Source organism: Cnephaeus nilssonii, assembly GCF_951640355.1.
Source record: "Cnephaeus nilssonii genome assembly, chromosome: 5".
In the NCBI taxonomy this organism is placed as follows: Eukaryota; Metazoa; Chordata; class Mammalia; order Chiroptera; family Vespertilionidae; genus Cnephaeus; species Cnephaeus nilssonii.
In genome coordinates, this window is record NC_137076.1 from 88,100,127 (window position 1) to 88,122,825 (window position 22,699).

The window sequence follows — 22,699 nt, forward strand, 5'->3', positions numbered from 1 at the left end:
ATGCATTTGGATACTGGCACGGCTCCTTTCCCTTAGCTCTCCAGGGCAAGTTCCAATACCTGATCAGATCCTTTCAACTCCCAGGTGTGACAGGCAAGTCAGTAAGCATTCAACAATGGGAAGAATGAGACCAGAGAGAGGAAAGGACTCATTTCTAGTGAGCCAGGATCAAAACCTTGACTTTTATGCTCAGTGCTCATTCTGCCATATCACTTACGGTTACCAGCTTAAAACAGTGTTGTATTCTGCATCACGCTCACCTAGAACAGGGCCATTCAAAGTGGGGTCCCTGGACTGATACCTGTCTGCAAACTATTTGTTGCTATTCCATGATTATATGAAAACAGAAATTGAGAGTTGGCATTTAGAAACTTTTATAGCAATTTGACTGAGTTAAGTTAGGTCTCTTGAAACAAAACAAAACAAAAGACATTTTGCATGTTTGTTTAAATTCTCATTGTTTCTAGTTATATATTTTTAACACATTTTGAAAGTATCAGTCCAAAATGGATTAGAAATTTGCAAAGAAAACAGTTCCTTCACTCCAGATACTTTGAGAAGTACTGCTCTAAATATTGACATGTAGGAACCTGGGCCCCACCCAAACCTCCTGACTCAGAACCTCCACAAAGAAAACTTCCCGATCCAGGCCAGGGTGTCTGAAGGTCCACTTGATTGGCAGGCCATCATGAGCTTCTTCATGTGGGAGAGTCTCTGCTCTTCAATGGCCAGCACTGGCAGCAGCTACAGTGACTAAGTCCTTCCAGGAGGCACACTCTGGCTAATCAGGAGGCAGAAGCCTAAGTTCTTCCAAGGATGACAGCTGCCCCAGGGTAGACAGGAGCCCCCTCGAGTAGGAAGCATCCAAGGGGAGACTGGATGAACTCCACAGCTTGATGAAATGCTCTAGAGCAGTGGTCACCAACTGGTGGTCTGCGGACCACTGGTGGTCTGCGGACCACTGGTGGTCTCTGAGGTCTGACAGATTGGCAACCGCTGCTCTAGAGTGAAGGCCCATGCTCTACTCTTGGTTTGACTAGGTGTACTCTCTGAGCCTCAGTTTCCCCAGGTGTAGTGCATGTGTGCTGTTGTTGTTAGGTACCAGAACTCTTTTCCCAAACCAAGCATGGGATCTAGGCATAAAAGGCAGTACCTTGTAGGCAGTTCTAGAAAGCAAAGGTGTCTGCATTAGTTGCTAAGACTTTGGTCAAAAGCTAAGTTTCCACTTGGGAGGAGGAGGAGGCTGACTTCCATGACTTTCTCGACCTTCTGCAGGTCTTTGCTAGAAGGCTATCTGTCCTTGGGCCTGGGCTGCTCACTGCACTCCTAGGCAAGCTGCCAGCTCCCTGGGCACCACAGCCTGTCCTATCGAGGGAGTTCACGAGACTCCTTTAGAAAGGTTAGAAATGGACGTGGGTTTTTTGAAACCTACAGGAAAATTAATTTGCTTTCACAGAATGCAACAAAAAGATCAGTGTGCCCTAGGTAAATAGGGCTTTTTCCATACACTGTAGCTCAGCCAAGTTGCCTTCAAGACCATGTTCATGTAAGAATTCTCAGCCTTTGGAAAGTCAAAACTGAGCCATCAATGAGCACCTTTGTTACATTCCACCTGAGCAGCTAAGGCTACAACACAGGGGTCTTTGAAAGAGCCACAAATACAGCTGTAGCCAAATCATCGTGTGTGGAAATGTACTAGTTTTAAAACAAGTGCTATTTTTTGTTTTGTCCCCGCCCCCTATAAAGCCTAGTCAGCCTCTATAATTTTTTAATAATCAACACACACACACAATATTTTATTTTTAAAAGGAGATAAAGTGAGGGGTAACTGCCATTGAGGAGCTTTAGACCCAAGATTTGGGGAGGTTAATTAGACAAAATCCAGACAAAAGCTCTATTTTTAATGTGAATGTGGCAGATAAAGTGAGGGAGTGATGTTAGCAGACAAAAGGGAATGTTAAAAAGCATGATGTGATGTCAGTTACCAGAAAGAAAAGCATCTGGATTTGAATATGTGCAAATTATTTGACCACTTCCTCGACTGCCAAATGGGGGAAGTGAGGAGACCTCCTCCAAAAACTCATTGAAAAGAATAAATGACGTAATCCACGTTAAGTGCCAGGCAGATAGTGAGAGCCAACCCAAGTAGCCATGATGACTAGTGTGCCTACTGTGTGTCAGTGTATGATTCGCTTTAGTTACCAGGGCCCTCCTGGGTCAGCTTGATTACCAGGCGGTACAGATGAGGAAGGTGAGGCTTAGAGAGGTTCCCCCAGGCCACAGAACTAGCTGGTGAGCAGGGATCTGAACTCGGGCTTTTCTCCTCCAAGCCTATGCTCTTTTCAGAAGATTCACTTTTGGCCAATCTCATCATGCTGCATCTGGGCTCTAGCTCAGGCCTTGGTGTGCTGTCCTCACTAGCTAGCCAAGACCTGGAACTGACTTTGGAGATGAGTTCAGTGGCAGCTCCCCCTAGATGGGAAAATGAAAGGTCCAAGGAACTATTTGGCCAAGCTCACTTTACAAGTTAGCAACCAACCAATTCCAATGTCCTTTGCCTTCTGGCCTTTTTCCATCTCGATGTAATGACTCATAGTCTTGCAAGGAATGGCTGAGCCTGTGCTACCTGAGATGGAGAAGGGTTTGGGGAAGGAAAAGTCTTAGCCATGACTGTGCTAGTTACTTCAGTGAAACCAAAACTTCTTGAATTAAACAAATGATGGGCAGCTCTTCCTGGGCTGGCGCTCAGTGAGAAAATACCCTGTTCAGTTCAATCTGAAAGATCAGGGTGAAGAGCCAGATAAGGTAGAACACGACATTTCTCTGGCCACCCAGGAGTTAGACATGACCTCTGATCTCAGGGCTCAGCTCAGAGAGCTGAATATCAAAGCAGCTACAAAAACTGAAGTTATTTGAAGCTGATGGTGTCTGAAAGCTATGCTGATCTCTATTGTAGTTCCTCCCCTCCTAAATTCCAGGAGCTACAGTCCAGCTCATATTTTGGACCAAAAACTTATAACGTATCAGCTATATTAACATGAAAAGCTGTACTTAAAAAGGAAATGTGTACCCAAATAGTTTGTGAGAGTGGTATAGGATGCAATCCTTGAAGACTCCGTCTTTCCTAATGAACTTGTGTGGGTAAAAGAATAGTTTGAAACTTGACGACAGTAAGGGATAAAGGTCATTTTGGATAAAGCACAGCAGACCATGTGGATTCCAAAGTTGAAATCTCTTCTGGTGTGTAAATAAAGCTTACAAGCAAGGGTGTTCATATTGAGTTTCCAGAGTTTGAGTCTATTTCGAAGACACACACACAGACCCACACCTTTATTTTGAGTAGGGTTAGGGTTGGCTGGGTGGGATCAAGCCTCCTAGCAGAATTTGGCATACCATTTCAAACAGGCTAAAAGGGCTTGTAGGAAAGCACTGGTTTAAAACTCACTCCAGGGCATGACTCTGCTGCTTACTTACCCTGTGTGGCCTCAGCTAAGGTCACTCAGTTATTCCACAGGTTCTATAGGCCATTTGAGGGTTCAGTCTATTTACCCTGGACCATTTCCACATTCCCACTCATATCATATCAGTTTCTCTCAAATGTTTGTACCTCATCTTGAAAAAAAGCAATGGTATGAGACCAGCGGTCACAAACTCGAATGCCTAGAGGCCTGACAGAAACAAAAATGTGAGCAGGGGGGGCCAGGTGTTCACAGGAGAGGACTATGGCAAACTGGAGAACTCAGACCACATTCTACAGAAATAGCTGCTACCCAGATCCAATCAAATTTACCCTATGGGATTGTGAGTCCAGTTTTGACTGATCTTCTACTTTTTTAAAAGAAATTGAGACTATAGATATGTATGGGAAATATCTTGATTTTTTTAAGTGCTAAGCTACCAATTCAATTTTTTTAAAGTAAAAAGATAGATTTTTAAATGTATGCAGTCAAACAAGTTTACTTATTCATTGGAATTGACCTCTGGCTACCAATTTATATACTCTCAATTAGATAGTAAGGATATTTCCAGGTCTTATTATCTGAACTCCTGCTGGGTGAATTCTTAGACAAGTTGCTTGACCTTTCTGGGGCTATGTCCTCTTTTGTGGAATGAGAATGTTGATTCCTTCTTTTTCAACCCACTAGGTTACTATGAAATTCCAACAAGACATTAAAGAACCTTGTAAATTACAGGAATTGGCTATAGTGTGAAATTGTAACTTCAAGGGAGACATCCCAACCCAGAGAAGAAAGATACCCATGTGATTTTTTTTAAAGTCAGCAGTTTTTATAGTGCTTTCCATTTGCATTTCATCCAACATTTTATCATATTGAGCAGGCCAGAGAGAGACCTACCCTTCCATCCGGAGTCCTTGGGCCAGTGTAAGGTGGAGCTTCACCCATCAGGACTGGCCACACATCAAAAAATTCCTAGGCATGAAGAAAACAGTAATTACATGCCTTGAAAATTCACGATTGAAGGTTTGGCTAAAACAATGTCCTTTGCAGTATCATTTATAATAGTGAAAACTTAGAAACAACCTAAGTTTGTTGTAGCATATAGTGACAATGATGCTACAAAAGTGTATGTATTGATTAAAAAGGTGTCCATGACAAGTGAAAAATGTGAGGTGACAAAAGAATATAGATCATGTGACCCACATGTTTAACTATATATCGAAAATGTTCTCAAAGAATTCACAGCAAAGGAGTAACAACTGGTTTTCCCTGGGTGATTGGAATGAGACTACAATTTATTTAGCGGTTATTCCATAGTAAAACATATTGCTTTTGTAATCAGGAAAAAAAATATTTTTTTCCAAATGAGAAAGAAAAAGCAATGGTGCCAAATATGAATAGATAGACTTGTATCTGAGATTCAACAAGAAAGATGACATCGAAGACATCTGACAAAGAAAGACATGGGCAGAGAGAAGGAGCCAGCAAAGGCACGGCACCATCACTTGGATTCAGGAGAAGAAACCGACAGGGACACTGCAACAAGCTTCTCCCTGCTGCTCCTCGACTGGTTTCCCACTGCACACAGAGCTGCACAGTCCTCCAGTGCCCTCTCTGCTCATTTGTGAATTTTTAGGGTCAGTGATAGATGAGTGCTGGGTTATGGTGGGTAGGATGCCAAGCCCTCTTGCTCTTGGCCTCTCTCTTATTTGAACAAGCTTGTCATGGTGGTTTGCCTATCCCCATGGTCGGCAAACTACGGCTCACGAGCCACATGCGGCTCTTTGGCCTCTTGAGTGTGGCTCTTCCACAAAATACCACGGCCTGGGCGAGTCTATTTTGAAGAAGTGGCATTAGAAGGAGCTTAAGTTTAAAAAATTTGGCTCTCAAAAGAAATTTCAATCGTTGTACTGTTGATATTTGGCTCTGTTGACTAATGAGTTTGCCAACCACTGGCCTATCCTAATATCATCCAGAGGACAAGTAGAGGGAGTCAGCTTCTTGACTACTGACAACAGGATGAAATTCAATTCTGGGTGTGAAACATGAACTGGAGCCCTGCCTGAGCCCCACAACATGCTTTCTGCTAGATATACAGAGATGGGTAAGGCACAGTTTGCACTCTGGAGAAACTTGCAGTCTCATGGAAGAAACAATCAAGTACTGGAGGACTGGTCAGGTGGGTGGGCTAAGAACCCAACAGTAATGGAAGGAGAATACAAGTGTTAGAGGAACCCAGAAGGATAGGTGCTGTGGGCTGACACTGCCTGTGTCAAACACTGAGTGGCTCTGAAGAGAAGCAGAAATTGTCAAAGGGGTTGGTGGAAAGTGGGGCATGTTGATGCCTGCCTTCCTCTCTTTCTCTTTCTCTCTTCTTTCTTTTAAACAGCTTGGTTTATATAATTCACATACCATACAGTTCTCCCTGTTAAAGTGTAAAATTCAGTGGCTTTATTTACTTCTTTCATAATGACAATAGCTCAGGTAAGAGCTTAGCTACCTGGGGGATAGGTTCTTAGAGTGATTGTAGGCAGCCCAACCCACCTCTAATTGCTAGGGTGTTCCGTGTTTGGGGGATGACTAAATTAGAATATTCCTGCTGGAATGTGACTTACCCTTTCACAGGGAGTTTAAAAGAAATGGAGGGCAGAATGCTACAGCAGAGAGCAGCTTGCACCTGGGGGCAGATCCTTTAAGGTACAAATTGGGCACCTTAAGATGGAGTTTTTCTAAGTCAGCTACTCAGAAAGTCTTTGGATTTAAAAAAGAACCATTCATTTGTATGAATCCATTCATATGCTACTTTTTGAAGGATTATCAAAGGGTTTATTGCTACACTAGATCTAAGGTCTTTTCCAACCCCAGATTCTGCGATTCACCTACTCATTCAACCAAATATTGGGAGAGTCTCCATTGCTCTGTGCGCCATGCTCAGCATGACAAGGCATAAAAGTGAAACTGACAGGAACCCTGTACCTGCGACCTTTGGGATAGGAAATCACGAATCTAAATAACTCTGGAATGTTATTCGGTTATTCCAAGGCAGAACATGATTAGGCTCAGGAGGCAGAGATAGAGAAAGAGCCAGGTGAGCGTTCGCGTGGGGAAACGCAGCTGAAAAACAATGCCAGGAACCTTCTCAGTCTCTTTCTCCTTGGCCAACGTATCTGGGGCAACCCTGGCTGGCCCCTGAGGGACCAGACTGAAGCATCTGCCCCCACTTCCACTGCCTGGGTCAGCCCCGGGCTCTCTGAACCATGGGACAGGCTTTTGCCCACCTTTGAGTGCGTTTTCTGAGAATTCCTGAAGTTGGCAGCTTTCTTCTTTCTGGATTTTCACTCGATATAGAAATCTCTTTATCACTCACCTACACCTTCTTCTCCCATACACTTTCTTTTCTAGCTGACGAGGGAAGATATGGGTTGTTTTTACTCACCTGTGCCCTAGATTGACTTCCCCCCTTTAAATGTTGGTGTTCCTCTCCTCAGTGTAAAACTGTGACAGACTTCCTACAACTATCCACATCCTCCCTACAAATGACTCGGTGATACAAGTCTGGCTCCTCTCGGTGTATATTTAACCTGCTCTTGGAAAGGTTCACTCCTTTTTCACCTTCTGCTTGGTCATGTCTAAGAGCCCCACAGAGTATCTGTCGCAGTTGAGGAAGGCTCGGACCGTGTACAGGGCTTTGTGGAACTGCCTCTCGATGTCCGTAAGCTCTTCAAAGACTTTGCTCCCAGACCACAGCAGTATCTGAAGAAACAACAAAACAGTCAACGTTTTTGAGGTACAAAGCAGCAGCTCACTGAGCTAGAGGAGAACGGCAACTCTGTCAAGTTCTCTAGAGTTTATCTCATTTCACCCTCACAATAATGCTGAGATAGAGACAAGGTAATCATCCCCACTTTATAGACAGAGAAACTGAGGCCCAGGGAGGTGAAATAATTGGCCAGTTTACCACTCTTTCCACTTCTTTGATATCATAGGTTGTTAAAGAGAAGGAGAATAACAAACACTGATTGAACACAAGTGCTCTCCACTCGTCTCTTGTTCTATACAATAATCTTTTGAGGGTAGAACCATAATGATCCCCATTTTACAAATGGGGACACTGAAGCTTGGAGAGAATAAGTGGTTTCCTTGGGTCTTACAGCTAGTAAGTGGCCTAGCAGGGATTCAGATCCAAGCTATCTGACTTGAAAACTGGTGCATATAATCACTCTGGAATAGAGCTTTATAAACATCTATTACCTCCTAACACCGGGGGTGTTGGGCAGAAACTGTGTGATGGTTCTCAACCATGTTTATTACCACCTGCCTGATCACATCAATGTTCAGTAAAAAAGAAAAACATGTGTCCAGCCCATTCCCTGAGCCAAACCCCTTACCTGGCCACGCCGAGTCTCACAGTTGTGCAGGTAACTCAGATGGAACACCTTCATAATTAGATTTGCAAAATTGAGGTACTTGAGCAGAATCTGAAAATCAAAGAGCATGTGAGGAAATAGATGAGAAGAAATCCCTCTTCTGGTCACTTCTACCATCAGCAAACGCCTGAATATTTTAAAAGCTTCATCGGAGGAAATTTGAGCAGATGGACCGTGGAATGCTGACTCACAGCATGTTGCATTATAAGAGTATAAAACTCACAGAATGTAGAATGTCAATGTTGATGGGGGTGCATTAATGAAAAATAGCTACTATTTATTGTGTTTTCAGTCCCTGTGCTAAGCCATTTATGTATGTTATCTTATCTGATCACCACGAATACCCCAAGAGATGAAAGCTGTAAAGTAATCCCCATTTTAAAACTGTTTATGTTAAAGCCCAGAAATCAGACACCCAACTGGGGAAAGCCCCACGTCATTATTTCTTACAAATGAAAAACACAGTGGTTCAGGCAAATGAAGTAACTTGGCCAAGTCAAACAGCTAGATATTAGCAGAGCCAGAACAATCACCCTTACATTCCTGGCTCCAAAGCCCAGGATCCCGCCGTGCCTCCCTCAGAGGGCGTCAGACTAACCGCTTTGTCTTACGGATGGAGAAACCAAGGCCAAGCCAAATAGCAAGGTTCAAAGCCTTCATGAGCTGGGAGAATGGCCTAGCATGGCCACCCCCTCACTTTCCAAAGCATTCTTACCTCTTCGTCTCTCTTGGTGAAGTGGGGCCCACCCACTTTATTCACAGCCATGATTATGGCCACCACGTCCTTCCCATTCATTATGGGGGAAGCCAAGATGTTCTTGGTCTGGTACTCCGTGAGGGTGTCCACGAAGTCACAGAAATGTTCATCCTGAAAGGAGGCAGAGAGACAAGCTGGGTGGGCAGATGAAGAGCAAAGACAATAAAATGCCTCAGAGCTCCATGGTAGGGATGGGGTGAGGGGGCTCCCTATTCTCTGTTGACAAGAGAATGAAGACATTTCCATCGTCTCCCCTTCAGCAGAGCAAGGCAATCAGAGGGAATGTCCGCCCTGAAAACCTCTAGAGTCCAGTAGGAGAAGAAAGCCCAAGATGCACCTATTAAGGGCTGTGGAGGAGATGAGAGCAAAGCACGTGGGAGCCCTGGGATGGGGCCGTGGGGGGTTGACTTTGCCTGTGGAGGGAGGTTTAGAGAAGGTTTAGTTAAGCCCAAAACAGAAACTTAATGAGAAAAAGACCTCTGTGAGTATAATAAGCACAATTGCTAGCAGGCATCGTGCCTGACACTTCAACTGCACCATCTCAATTTAATTCTCCCAATAACTTATGAGATGGGGACCATTAGTGCCCCATCTTATAGAAGGGGAAACTGAAACTCGAGAAGGTTAACTTTACTTGTTACTTGGGTGTGTGTGACTCCAAATCCTACCCTCAGCTCCACTGCCTTTTGGGGGAGCCTGGATAAGGTTAGACCTCGGTCCAGGTCATTGAACAAAAGAATGTGTTACTTTGAGCTTTTCTGATAGTCCAGTTCTAGCACCACACAGCCAGTCCCATAAATATCCCCCTCCTACAAAACTGAATGGGAGGCCCACTAGGCATCAGGCCTTATGCTGAACATTGGCGATACAGGGGAGACTAAATTTCAGGCCAGTTCATTGATAGATCAATAATAGTGACAGGACATAGTGGTTGGCTCAAAGCTGTGAGAGCACAGAGGAGCACTCCCCTCCCCCCCACTCCAACCCTAAAGCAGCCTGGGAGACCAGTATAGGGCGGCGCAGTCTGTATGGTCAGAAAGAGGAGACAGATCCTAAATTGTTGTCTTAATTCCAAAAGAATCCACCTTCCTGTTTCCTCGTAACACTGCAAGGTTTACCAACAGTCAGCATTGCTTGGGACACATGCCAGCCCAGACATGCACAGTTCATGCTATTCTGAGGATGGAGGTGTACTTCACAGAGCCAACTGAGAGAGCTTTGCAAGAAGTGAGTGTGCAGAATCTTTTCTCGATTCAGAAGTTCAGAGTGAGAAGCTCTGCATCTTTGGCTTTCTTCCAGATGAAGTGGGATTGAATAAATTGGCAATAGCATTGTTGTCAATGAAGCTGTCTCAAACCAGGCGAAGGGTAAAGGAATTAAGAGAAGCCTGTCATGCTGTGCTTGAATCAGCATTGATGGATTAGACAAAACCTCCAAAGAGGCATTAGCCACAGAGCATTTTCCATGTCCTTCTCTAAGGACACTGACAAATCCCTGAACCCAGGTCTGCATGGGGCATGCTCAGGTTTATTTCATAGGTCAGTTCAGCCTTGCAATATTCACTTCACCTCTACCAGGGAAAGCAGTGTTTGGGCCTCACCTGAATCTGAGGCTGATGTTACTAAGTCTACCAGAACCATGTTTCCCTTGAGTTCTCATCCCTAGAATGCCCTTTACACATAATAAAGCTACCAGTTGACTGACACTTGCACAATTGTTGTCATTCTTATATTTTCAGCATATAAAGCGTTCTAAACTGTGTCATAGAAACTCAGATTCTCAGAGGCAGAAAGGGCCTTAGGAGCCATTTAGCTCAGATTGCTTATTTTTTAAAGTCTAGGAATCAGACACTCAGCTGGGGAAAGCCCCAAGTCATCCATTTGTTCAGTTAACATGAACAGAGCACCTTCTATAAGTATGTAGGTATTGTTCTAGACCCTGGGGCTACAGCAGTGAACAAGATGGGTAAACTTCTTCCTTGGTGAAATGGGGTAGGCAGACAAAAAGTGGGTAAACAACCAAGCATTCTCCCTCCAGGTTGTGTAATTGCTTTGAAGGAGAAAAAGGGGGTGATGCTATAGACAGGGATGGCAGGCTGAAGCTACTTTCATTAGTAAAGATGGTCAGGGAGGCTTCTCTGAAGAGGTAATCCTGAGAGCTGAGGAATCACAGGAGCCAGGCAAGTGAAGCACATTCAAGCAGGAAACGCAGAGAAGGCAAAGGCCAAAGGCGGGGGTGCAGGGGTGGACGGGGAAAATGATCTGAGAAACAGAAAGAAGACCAGTGTGGCTGAAGCACAGGGTGGTGAAGGGAAGTGGAGGGCAAGGCAGGGAGAGACATGGGCAGGGCCTACCTGGCAGGGCCTTGGAGGCCACTGTACAGGGTTTAGATTTTATTCCAATGCAATGCAACATTGCCTCTCATTCCCAGGTTCCTCAGTTCCTGTTTTCAAACATTCACAGTGCCAAGCTCCATTGTGTCTCATGATGAGATCTACTATTTATTGAATAATGATGATGTACTAGGCCCAGAGCCAAACAATTTACATATATCATCTCATTATCTCTCATATCAACCTGCCATCTAGAACTGTCACTTTTCCTGTTCTACAGACAATTCCCTTGCTGGCAAGTGGTATAGTGACTTCATTTACTCATTAATACACTGATTGATTGATTGATTGATTTATTGATTGATTCATTCATTCATTTATATTTACCAAGCACTGACTTTGCCAGAGGCATTGGATATGCCAAGACTAGTAAGAAAGCTGAGGTTGTCCTCACTGGGTTCTCACAGTATAGTGGGGACATCATGTAAAACATGAACCCACAATTCCAACCATAATGTAGGATGCCCCCATGGGATGAGTGGTACCCTGGAGCCCCCAGGAGGGAGAGACTTGTTCTCTGAGTGGCTGCAGGGGCCCACCAGTACGCTGTCAGTAATTGAAACCTCTCCGGGCATCAGCTTCCTCTTTGGTAAGAAGCCGAGTATTGGGACAGGTTCTCCTTGCATTTTCTTTCTGATGTGGAGTGCTGGGTTCCCAGTCTCATAGGAAGAGAAGGAGAGCAGGAAAGCTGGATACCAGATATAAGAGTCCTTGAGAGGACAGACCTCAGAAATGGGATTTGTCCGTGTCTAGGAAAAACTCACTGTTTTCCTTTACTGTCACATTGCCACATTCCTATGCCACTTCTACAACCAGATGTGTGGGTGTTTTTCCATCTTTACTAATGAAAGTAGCTTCAGCCTGCCATCCCTGTCTATAGCATCACCCCCTTTTTCTCCTTCAACTAATTCTCCGGCACCAGCTGAGTGCCCCACAATTCAATTCAGTTTAGACACTATCTACCTGGAGCTATCATCAGATCCCACAAGTTAAGGTCCAGTCCCTTAACACTGACCCCACTTCAGTCCCCAGTCACTGTCAGAGTCCCAAATAGAGTAAGATTTCTCAAGCAGGAACAACAGGAGAAGCAAACACATGCAAATGCCAAGTACGCGAGGCTTGCTGGCCTGCACTGACTTCACCGCCAGGCCTGAGCCACCAGCCCAGAGACTGCCCAAGGCTGGAAAACTTCCAGAGAAACACAGGCATGACTTCCAGAGTGAACCCTGAGGTGGAACAGGAAACGGCAGGCTGTCCCTTAGACAGGGCTCAGCAAACTCTTGGACTGGGATCTTTGAAATCAGGGGACTAAAGTCCCAGCCCTGCAACACCAGGGTCCAGAGAAGCTCTTGGTACCTCTGCTCTCTGTTTTTCCTGTAAATAGAATCTAAATCGAAAGCTCCAGAAGGGCAAGGGGGCACGACTGGATTCTTCTCCAAATCCCATGCAGGCCTGGCGCAGCGTCCATCCCAACAACAACAAAACAGTAATAATAGTAACAAGAAGCGGGAGCTGCCACTATGAGCCATTACAATGTGTCCAGGACCTACTGGATGAGAAACAATTCTCTCCTTTAATCCTACAGCAGCACTGCGAAGTAGGTCTTCTCACCCGTTTTATAAATTAGGAAGTGAGTGAGCCCAGACAGGCTAAACATTGCCAAGGCCATGTTCTTAGAAAGTGACTGCATCGTGATTCACCCCAGATCGGACCTCAAAGCTCCACACCCTAACTTTCCACCGTATGATTTGAAGTGACCTTTGGCACACAGCACCTGGTCCAGTGCCCGTCATTTTACAGATAAGGAGGAGGTCTAGAATAGTGGGGCAGTGAAGAGTGTGGGCACAGGCCAGAGTGCCCAGGTTCCGATCCCCACTTGCCCCTTTCTCCCTGCAGGACTCTGAACAAGTTACTTAACGGACCTTTCCAGGCTTCGGTTCCATCCTCTGTAAAGCAGGTATAGTCAGAGTATGTCATAGACCGTGACCGTCCGTGTTGGCTACACTTAAAACCTAGAGAGGCGTGAAGGGAGAACACACCCCAATCCAGTGATAGGCGAGTCCCCCAGGAAAGCTCCCTGGATGCAGAACCGTTACCCTTAGCCCTGGGTGTCCAGGGGAGATGCGAGAGAGAGGAATTCCACGGGAGGTCCAGCCCCGTGTGTTTCAAAGAAAACCATCTCCCGCACAGGCCCAAGTGTGTGCTTCTTATCTTGCCAAGGAACCCAAGTCAAAAAGATGACCCGTTTGAATTCTTCATGTATGGATGTGAAGTCCCAGGCCTGCAGTAACTCCTTAGTGACTTTGAGCAAGCTCCTCCTCAAGCTCTCCTGGCTTCAGGCTTCTCATTCACTAAATAAACGTTCAATGAGCTGATCTCAGAAGCCCCATTGCGCCTCCTCTTTTTAACCTTAAAATCCTTAATTTGAAATAAAGTCAGAGGTAAGGTGAGCACAAAGACACAAATATCTAGGATGGATCTTGGAAATACCCGAACACAGGCTCCTGGTTTAGCCAGTACAGCAATAAATGAGAACTGCATGGGCCTGGCTATCCTGGGGCAAACATTCTTTCAGGTGAGACATGTGTTAAAGGAATTGAGCCCTTGAACAACACAGGTTTGAACTGCATGGGTCAACTTATATGTGGATTTTTAAAACCTGCACAGTTCAAACTGTATTATTCAAGGGTCAAGTAAGTGTATGCCATAATGACTCCGTTGTGAGTCTTTCATGCCAAGTGTTTACTAGGCATCTGCTGGATTCTGGGTCCTGAGATAAAGAAGATAAGAAGGTGGGCATGGTTCCTGACCCCCAGGACTTACTTATTGTGATAACGGGTGTTAGGAAGGAGACTGTAACAGGGATCTGGGACGGCCTCCCGGAGGAAGTAACCTTTAAGCTGAGATCTGAAGGATGAGTAGGAGTTGGTCCTGGCAGAGGGTTATGTGGAGAACTGCATTCAAGGGATTTACCCCCGGAAATCAAAGAGGTCTTTGTCAGAGCTGCCAGTAGAATCCCACACAACACTGGACTCTTAGAAGAAAGAGCCAAGTGCTCAACCAAGTGATGGATGCTAACATGTCCGGGAATGAGGCAGACTGCCATCCTGTCTCCTGAGTTAACGCCCGAAGCAAAGCACCACATCACCTCGGTGATATCCTGCCAGAAACACATACCCTGAATCTAGTCATGAAGACGTGTCAGACAAGCCCAAATGGAGGGACATTATGAAAAATATTTGGCCTGTACCCTTCAAAAACATCCACATCATGGAAAACAAAGACAGACTGGGGAACTCCTGCAGATTCAAGGAGACTGAAGAGACAGGGCTTCAGTTGAGACCACTGGCCCAATGGAATATGACTGTTCATTAGATAACTAGAGGCCCAGTGCATGATTTAATCATGCACCTGGTGTACCAGCGGGCTGGCTGTCCGCCGGTGCACCAGGCCTTCCGAAAGCCTCTGGCGTGGCAGAGGCTTTCAAAAGGCCTTGTGCCGGAGCAGACAGCCGGCCAGCTCCCCCACTTTGGCTTTTGATCGCGGGGGAGCTGGCCGGCTGTCTGCCGGTGCACCAGGCCTACCGAAAGCCTCCGGCGCAGCCATGACACAGACGCTGAGCTCAGCGTCCTGCTGGCCCAATCAGCTATCCCGGCCACCCTGAGTCCCGCCCCCTGCGCCTCCTGCTGGCCCAATCGTGGGCGTAGCGGAGTGATGGTAATTTACATATTACCATTTTATTATGTAGGATAGTATTGTACCAATGTTACATTTCCTGAATTTGATCACTGTACTGTGGATACTTAAGATCTGTTCCTGGTCTGGAAATACGCAACGAAGTGCCCAGGGTTAAAAGGGCATTTGTCTGCAATTGACTCCCAAATGGATCAGAAAGAATGGAGACATAAAGCAAGTGTGGCAAGATATAAACAACTGGTGACTTTAGATGAAAGGTATACAGTTCTCTGTACTATTTTTTTTAATTCAACTGTTAAGTTTTTTTTCCCCCAAATAAAAAGTCATAAATAAATAAGTAAATAAATAAAAAGAAGCACCAAGTCATCACCAGCCCAGTCATAGTGGCCAGCAGCTCCCCATCCCACGGGTACCCCAGACCCGCCGCCCCCCCCCTCCCCCCGGAATAATGCCTCCCTGCCCTCCCTCCTATGGGGAAGAGGGTACCTCTTCTGTGTTGGGGACGTTGGTGAGCTTTTTAGAGTGTGCGACGTGGCCCACCACGCCCATGTCCAGGGGGAACACAATCTCGGAGTCGGGCACCACCAGACACTCCTCAAGGGCCGCATCTTTGTGGACATTGAAGAGGCGGGTGGCTAGCTCCGCGATGCCATTTCGGGCCCTGTACATGAACAGGCTCATGCGGTCTGCCTGCAGGAGGAAGCACAGCTTCTTCATGACATTGAAGATGCATTTCTCGGCCTGCAAGTTCTCCTGAAAGTCCCGCAGGAGGTCGAAGATGATTTCACTCTCCTCCACGCTGCTCAGCGGGTGGTAGTTGCTGAAGTCCACGGCTGCCTCCTTGGCCCCCAGCAGGTCCGCGATAACCTTAGCTCGGTAGCGGAGGTCGTAATACTGTTTGGCAAAGCCGACATTTGAGTCCAGAAACTTCTCCACCTCCTCTTCCGTCACCTCGTCCATGGCTGGGAAGTCCGATGGTTACTTCCGTGGAGGGGCTGAGACTGGCCCTCTGAGGACAGTTTGGGCGTCTGTGGCAAAACTGAGTCAGGATGCGATCTGCTCCACCTGGACTCTCTCTGGGTCTTGTCTGCAAATCTCACAGATGTGGCTGCATAGGACAGGGAGTGAGCTTGGGAGATTAAATCATTAATATTCCCCAAGAACAAGGATTACGAGGATCAGAGTGTTCCAGATGCCACTGGGCCCCAGATGGGAGAAGGTGAGCGTTCTCTCTTCACCTTGGCCCACTAATAACTGAGAAGAGATTTTTGCACAGAGCAGGAAGTGAATCAACTGAAAAAAAACAGACACCAAAGCAGGCGCTGCAAAGTAGGTGGCACAGGGACCGTCTACTCCTGTAGATTTGTCTTCTCTGCCCTGTGTAGTGTTTCTCAACAGTTGACAGAATCCTTCATTTACTGTTTAGATTTGTTTGGCTTCTCTTGGAGAATTGGAAGACCTAGTAATTGTGTTCTCTTTCCTCCATGGCAGGAATGGTTAGAGCTGAGAGGTACTGCCCACCCAGCTCCCATCCCCCGGCACCTCCCTCCTCCTCTCCATGGCCCCTTCCCCAGAGCCACCCCAATTTGGGGCTTCAGGCTGCATGCTAACCACTCAGGCAGCTTCTCTCATGTACATTGTGGGTCTGGCCCCTCTGAGTCCCTATTTCACAATCTCTGCATCGAAGTCTTTCCCAGCTTTAGATTTCAACGATTCTCTTATTTTAGGATTCAAAGGGCCCTCATAAATACAACAGCAGGACAGAGATATGTGTTATTATAAAAAGACAGTTTCCAGGTTGCTAAAGGTGGGATTTGGGGAGTTAGACATGGAACTGAGTCTGTCGTTTGCTATCTGTATAAATTATTTAATTTTTCCTAGACCTCACTTGGACTATCTGTAAAGTTAGAGTTATTTAGATGGCTGTTGTGAAGACTAAATGAGATAATATGTTGAACGGTGCAAAGCTATGCACCCAGTGTCTATTAAGTTGAAGCATATGAAATTGCCCCCTTGGACTATTTTTATCCTACTCAAGCGGCAATTTCATACTGTTCAATTTAATATGAATTATCTAATCATTATTAGTTATCCTAACTATCAAATATTAACTGGATTACCCTGTCATTGAAGGTAGGGAAGAGAGAATTCAGACATCAGTATTTAAATAAGAAGTTGAATATGGGGATAGAAAGTTAGTAAGGAAGCTGTTGCAACCTTTCCAGAAATATGAGGAACTGGCCTGGGATGGAGGTTAAGAGAATGGAGGGAAGGAAGTGGGTGTAGAAGCAAGAAGAGTGTGAAAGGCACAGTGGCTGACGGGGGTAGTGAGAAACAGTGGGTAATCTGTGTGTCCTCGGGCCCAGTAGTAAACTTGGCACTGCGTGTCCCCCTTCAGGACATTTCACTGGCATTAAATGTTGATTTAGCCTCTATTTCCTAATCAAAGGCCTTTCCCCTCCTGGTTCTTCAAACCCCATGTCCCCTGGCCCCATCAGCTAGCCCTTAGGATTGCTGGAACAGCCTGCTTGGTCTGTGCCCTCATTTTATACTACCTTGGTGCACTCCCATATTTCATTTGTTTTTACTCTTAACCTGGAGTTGATAGCAGCTCCTAATAGTCCAGCCACCTGTTGACTTAGTGACTTTTTGCAGTTACTTAGGTCTGTCCCTGGAGCATGGCGAGTCTGTGAAGTTCTCCTTGTTTTACCCGAAGGGTCTAACCTAAGTCAATAGATGAGCCATGTAAAAGTGTGTCTTTATGTGCATTTTAACCTTCTGTGCATTTTTCGAAAGCTCTAATTCTAAAAGGGATCTGTAACTCAAAAGCAGTTAAGAACTTTGGGGAATCCTGAAAAATCAGGTAAAATTGGCTCCTAAAAACAAGCTTTGTGATTATACTAGTAGGAAGGCAACAGGTAGAAGGGTATACTTGGGTTTTATGACTGGAGTGAGCTGAGTTTGAATCCTCTCCTGTAATTTACAAACTTTGACATTGTACTGGTTACTAATGCGGATTTTGTAGTCAAAGAAAACACAATCATTTCAAGAGAAACATCAAAAGGGCTTTATTCAATGTAATGTCCATCGCTAGCTACACATTTCCTCATCTTTCAGGTAATTTGTGGATACCGTCCCAATAGAACTTCTCTTGTTTTGAGGCAAACCATTCAGAGACCCAATTTTCCACTTCTTTGTATGTTTTGAAGTGCTGCTCAGAAAGTGCGTATGCCATCGATCGGAACAAGTGGTAATCTGAAGGAGCAAGGTCTGGTGAATACGGCAGGTGGGTTAATACTTCCCAGGCAAGATCTTTTAAGGTGTCTTTAACTGGTTTTGAAGTGTGTGATGGTGCGTTATCATGAACCCAAATTACTTTGTCGTGTCTTCTGGAACATTCTGGTCGTTTCACGATCAAAGAGTGGTTCAAATTGATTATTTGTTGTCGGTAGCAATCAGTATTAATGGTTTCATCTGGTTTTAGAAACTCATAATACACCACACCTTCCTGATCCCACCAAATGCAGAGCATCGTCTTCTTTCCGAAGAGATTTGGCCTTGCAGTCGATGTTGATGGTTGACCTGGATCAACCCATGATTTTGAGCGTTTGGGATTCTCAAAATAAATCCACTTTTCTTCGCCAGTCACAATTCGATGCAAAAAAGACTTTCTTTTGTGCCGTTGAAGCAACATTTTCCTGATGACTTTTCGGTTTTCCATTTGTCTTTCATTCAGTTATGTGGCACCCATTTTCCTTCCTTTAAAATCTTCCCATTGCTTGTAAATGATCGGAAATTGTTTGCTGAGCAACATTTAAACTTTTTGCAAGTTGTTTTTGAGTTTGACACGCATCTTCATCCAATAATGCTTGTAATTGTTGGTCTTCAAACTTTTTCGATTGACCTAGACATTCTTTGTCTTTATATCGAAATCATCACTTTTAAAGCGTTTAAACCAGCGTTCACAAGTATCTTGAGATGGAGCATGTTCACCATAAGCTTCCCGAAGTATATGATAACTTTCAGCAGCACTTTTCTTCAAAATAAAGTAATGAATTAAAACTTCCTGCAAATGCTCTTTTTTTGGCACAAAATTTGACATTTTTAAGCATAAAAATATCTATGATGTTAACACCTCCACAAAATTTGACATATGAAGTTTTGAAGCTTGTTGTCAATACAACAAAATAGCATACATATCAAATAGCATATATATCAACATATGTGTATGTTGAAAAAAATCCACATTATTAACTGGTACACCTTAATCTCTGGTCTCAATTTTCTCATTTGCTAACAATGACTAACAATGATACTTATTTTAGAGAATTGTTGTGAGGATTAGAGGCAGTATATATATTAAAATGAGCAGTTTGCAATAAATGTAGCCATTAATAATGATAATGTAAGCTAAGTATGAAGCAGTGATATTTGGTAAAAAGCAGAAATAATGCAAATATATTTTCCTTTTTTTTTTTTTTTTTGGATCCTCACCCAATGCTGTTTTTCCATTGCTTTCAGATAGAGTGGAAGGAAAGTGGGGGGGGGGGGGGGGGGAGAGAGAAACATCGATGTGAGAGAGATACATTGATTCGTTGCCTATGCCCCTACCAGGGCCCAGGATCAAGCCTGCAACCAAGGTACATGCCCTTGACCAGGAATTGAATCCATGACCCTTTGGTCTGCAGGCCAACACTCCAACCACTGAGCCAAACTAGCTAGGGCTATTTTCCTATTTTTTAAACCAAAACTTTTATTATTTTTCTCTTTGGAAAGTAATACTTCTTTGTGTTGTAGAAAATTGAGAAAATGCAGGTAAATAAAAAGAATGGTTACCACTCAGAAAAATATTTTGATATACATCTTTCTTTCCCAATCATCTAAATATAATTTTTAAAACAAAACTGTGACTGTGCAATATATATATTTTGTTTGTTGAACAATATATGTAAACATTTCTGTGCATTAAATATTCTTTTACTATGTGATTTTTTAAAAATATATTTCTTTATTGATTTCAGAGAGAAAGGGAGAAGGAGAGAGAGATAGAGACATCAATGATGAGAGAGAATCATTGATCGGCTGCCTTCTGCATGCCCCCTGCTGGGGATCGAGCCTGCAACCCAGGCATGTGCCCTTGGCCGGAATCGAACCTGGGACCCTTCAGTCCGCAGGCTGACGCTCTATCCACTGAGCCAAGCCAGCTTGGGCTACCATGTGATTTTTAATGGCCCCATAGATTTCCATTGGGTGGCTGTAACATAATTTATTTAACATACTTCAATTATTGGTTATTTAGCCTGTTTCTAATATTGATGTTCTTCATGAACATTTGTGTTGTTAAATCTTTACACACTTGCTTGATTATATTCTTTTTTTTTTAAATTGATATTTAAAGAGAGAGGAAGGGAGAGGAAGAGGGAGCGAGAGAAACATCAGTGTGAGAGCAAAACATCAATTGGAGGGAACATATGTAATACTTTCAACAATAAAGATTTAAAATTAATTAATTAATTTAAAAAACAAACATCAATTGGTTGCTTCTTGCACGCCCCTCACTGGGAATCAAGCCTGCAACCTGGGCATGTGCCCTGAACAGAAATGGAACCAGTATCCCTTCAGTGCATGGGATGATACCAAACCAACTGAGCAACACCGACCAGGGCTGATTATATTCTTACTAGAAGCCTGGTGCACGAAATTCATGCACTCAGAGGTGGAGGGCCCTCAGCCTGGCCTGCGCCCTTTCGCAGTCTGGGAGCCCTCTGGGGATGTCCAACTGCCAGCTTAGGCTCACTTCCCTTTAGTTGGACATTCTTAGTACTGCCACGGAGGTGGGAGAAGCTCCCGCCACCACCGCTGTGCTCACCAGCTGTGAGCCCGCTTCTGGCTGAGAGGCTCTCCCCCTGTGGGAGCGCACTGACCACCAGGGGGCAGCTCCTGCATTGAGCATCTGCCCCTTGGTGGTCAGTGTGTGTCATAGCCACTGGTTGTTCCACTGTTTGCATATTAGCCTTTTATTGTATAGGATTTGAATATTAGCCTTTTATAGTATAGGATCTTCTAAATAAAAAACTTGTCCAGAAAGACAGAACAATTTCACTACTAATTCTTTAAGAAGTTGTCCTGGCTATTTAAAAATGTGATAGTTTAAGTAAAAATAATAATGGAAAAGTCAATATTTTAATGCAAAGATCATGTTCCATTTTGAATGACCATCTCCCATAGAACCTAGCACATATCCCTGAAAAAACAAACCTGGGACACGGGCTTGTGATAGCCAGGAGACGTCAAATAACAGATCTCTTTCTGTACCTAAATATTTGTGGCGAAAGTGAATTCTGCTCCACCCCAGGTATAAGAGTCACATTTCCTTTCTTTCTCCAAATCAAATTTTGTATGTTCCAAACTCCCATCCCACAATTCTAGCAGAATATTCAATCCTGGTAATTATGGTGACTGCTGCCTCACCCCAGGGTCATGTGAAGAGCTATTGGTCTAACTTAGTCCAGCCGGGAAAAAGCCCTCTGGCCTTCAGTCCACCCTGCTACCACGAATGTGCCCCTTGTCCAAGCTGGTATGGACCCAGACAGGCCAACAGTTCTGCTCTTCACTGGACTCAGGGGTCAATTGTTACAGCTCCAGCTTCCCATGTCAGGGAGAGGCCCAGATCCTTGCCACTCAAGGACCCTGAAAAACTTAGGCCCCATCTCAATCTTGCGGAGGCTTTCAAAAATCTCCTTTCCCCTGACTACATGGCTCTCCTGCCTTTCCCCCTCCAGGACAATTAGCCTAATTTCCCTCAAAGGTCCGAAGCAGGAGGGGATCTCTTTTTGAGCCTGAGGGTGGTTGCTTCCTGCCCTGTCACACAGTGGCCCTGAGAGGCAAGAGATCTAGAAGGGACAAGCCCCCTCTGGGGATTGGGACAGAGGTGGCAGAGGAAAAATACCTATAATCATTCAAAGTACTATTTGTAATATTTTTTAAGAAAAGAAAACAATTACTCTGGTGTTTTACTTTTTGGTTGTATCAAACTTGTGTATTAAATATGATCATATGCTACTGAAAAGAAAAGAAAAGAAAAGAAAAGGAAAGGAAACAACATGAATATTCCAAATAAATGACAATACACCCAAACAATGGAATACCATGCAGCTACTGTGGCCAAAGATGACTACCACAATATTTCCCATACCACATGTTCTTCTTACAATGTGGCTTTGACACTTCTCCCATTGAGACTTGGGGTCTATTGCCCTCCCCTGAAATCAGGTGGGCTTTTGTAACTTTCAACCAACAATGTGCAATAGAAGTGAGGCTAGGTGACGTCTGAGACTAGATCATAAGAGGCTATGCAGCATCCTCTTTGCCTGCTGGAATGCTGGCTCTTGAGGCCTTTAGCTGTCATTTAAGCCCAAACCAGCCCATACAGAGAAACACAAAGAGAAGCCCTGAGACTACATGCAGAGAGCTGTCCAGACGGCCTTCAGCTGCTTCATCCCCCATTCTCTGTCCCAACTCTAGCCACTATCTCACTATAGCTCTATGAGACACCACTAGTCAAGCTTTTACCAAATTCCTGACCCACAGAAACCACGATAAATAACAGAATGCTTATTGTTGTCACAAGCCCCTAAGTTTTGGAGTAATTTGTTACTCAGCAATAGATAGCCAGAAAGCTGCTCTGATATGGAACATCATGAAGATATAATATTAAATTTTAAAAACTGTAGAATAGTATATATTGTATGTCCACTCTGTGTGTGTGTGTGTGTGTGTGTGTGTGTGTGTGTGTGTGTGTGTGTATTCTTGTATTTGCATAGATCGCTGGTTTGCCAACTGTGGGTATTCATTAGAATCTCCTTGGGGGGGGGGGGGGAGACTTAAAAATATTATCAATGCTTGATCCCACTCTATACCAATTCAATCATAATATCTGGGGATGGGACCCAACCATTGTTATCTTTTA

General features: G+C 44.5%; 1 protein-coding gene across 3 annotated transcripts in view; it reads right to left on the reverse strand.

Moving 5' to 3' along the window:
• The window catches only part of PDE6A (phosphodiesterase 6A), a gene marked incomplete at its 5' end in the record, with an annotated part of 64,587 nt that overhangs the window by 36,078 nt on the left and 5,810 nt on the right, over window positions 1-22,699 (reverse strand). The window contains 5 exons of one of the 3 annotated variants that reach the window (XM_079772143.1): window positions 4,356-4,430; window positions 7,071-7,211; window positions 7,847-7,936; window positions 8,601-8,753; window positions 15,217-15,690. In XM_079772143.1, the coding sequence (XP_079628269.1) occupies window positions 4,356-4,430; window positions 7,071-7,211; window positions 7,847-7,936; window positions 8,601-8,753; window positions 15,217-15,690 (933 nt within the window). Of the gene's footprint in view, window positions 1-4,355; window positions 4,431-7,070; window positions 7,212-7,846; window positions 7,937-8,600; window positions 8,754-15,216; window positions 15,691-22,699 lie in introns of those variants that run through there. The other 2 variants (XM_079772145.1, XM_079772144.1) reach the window with 2 other exon arrangements.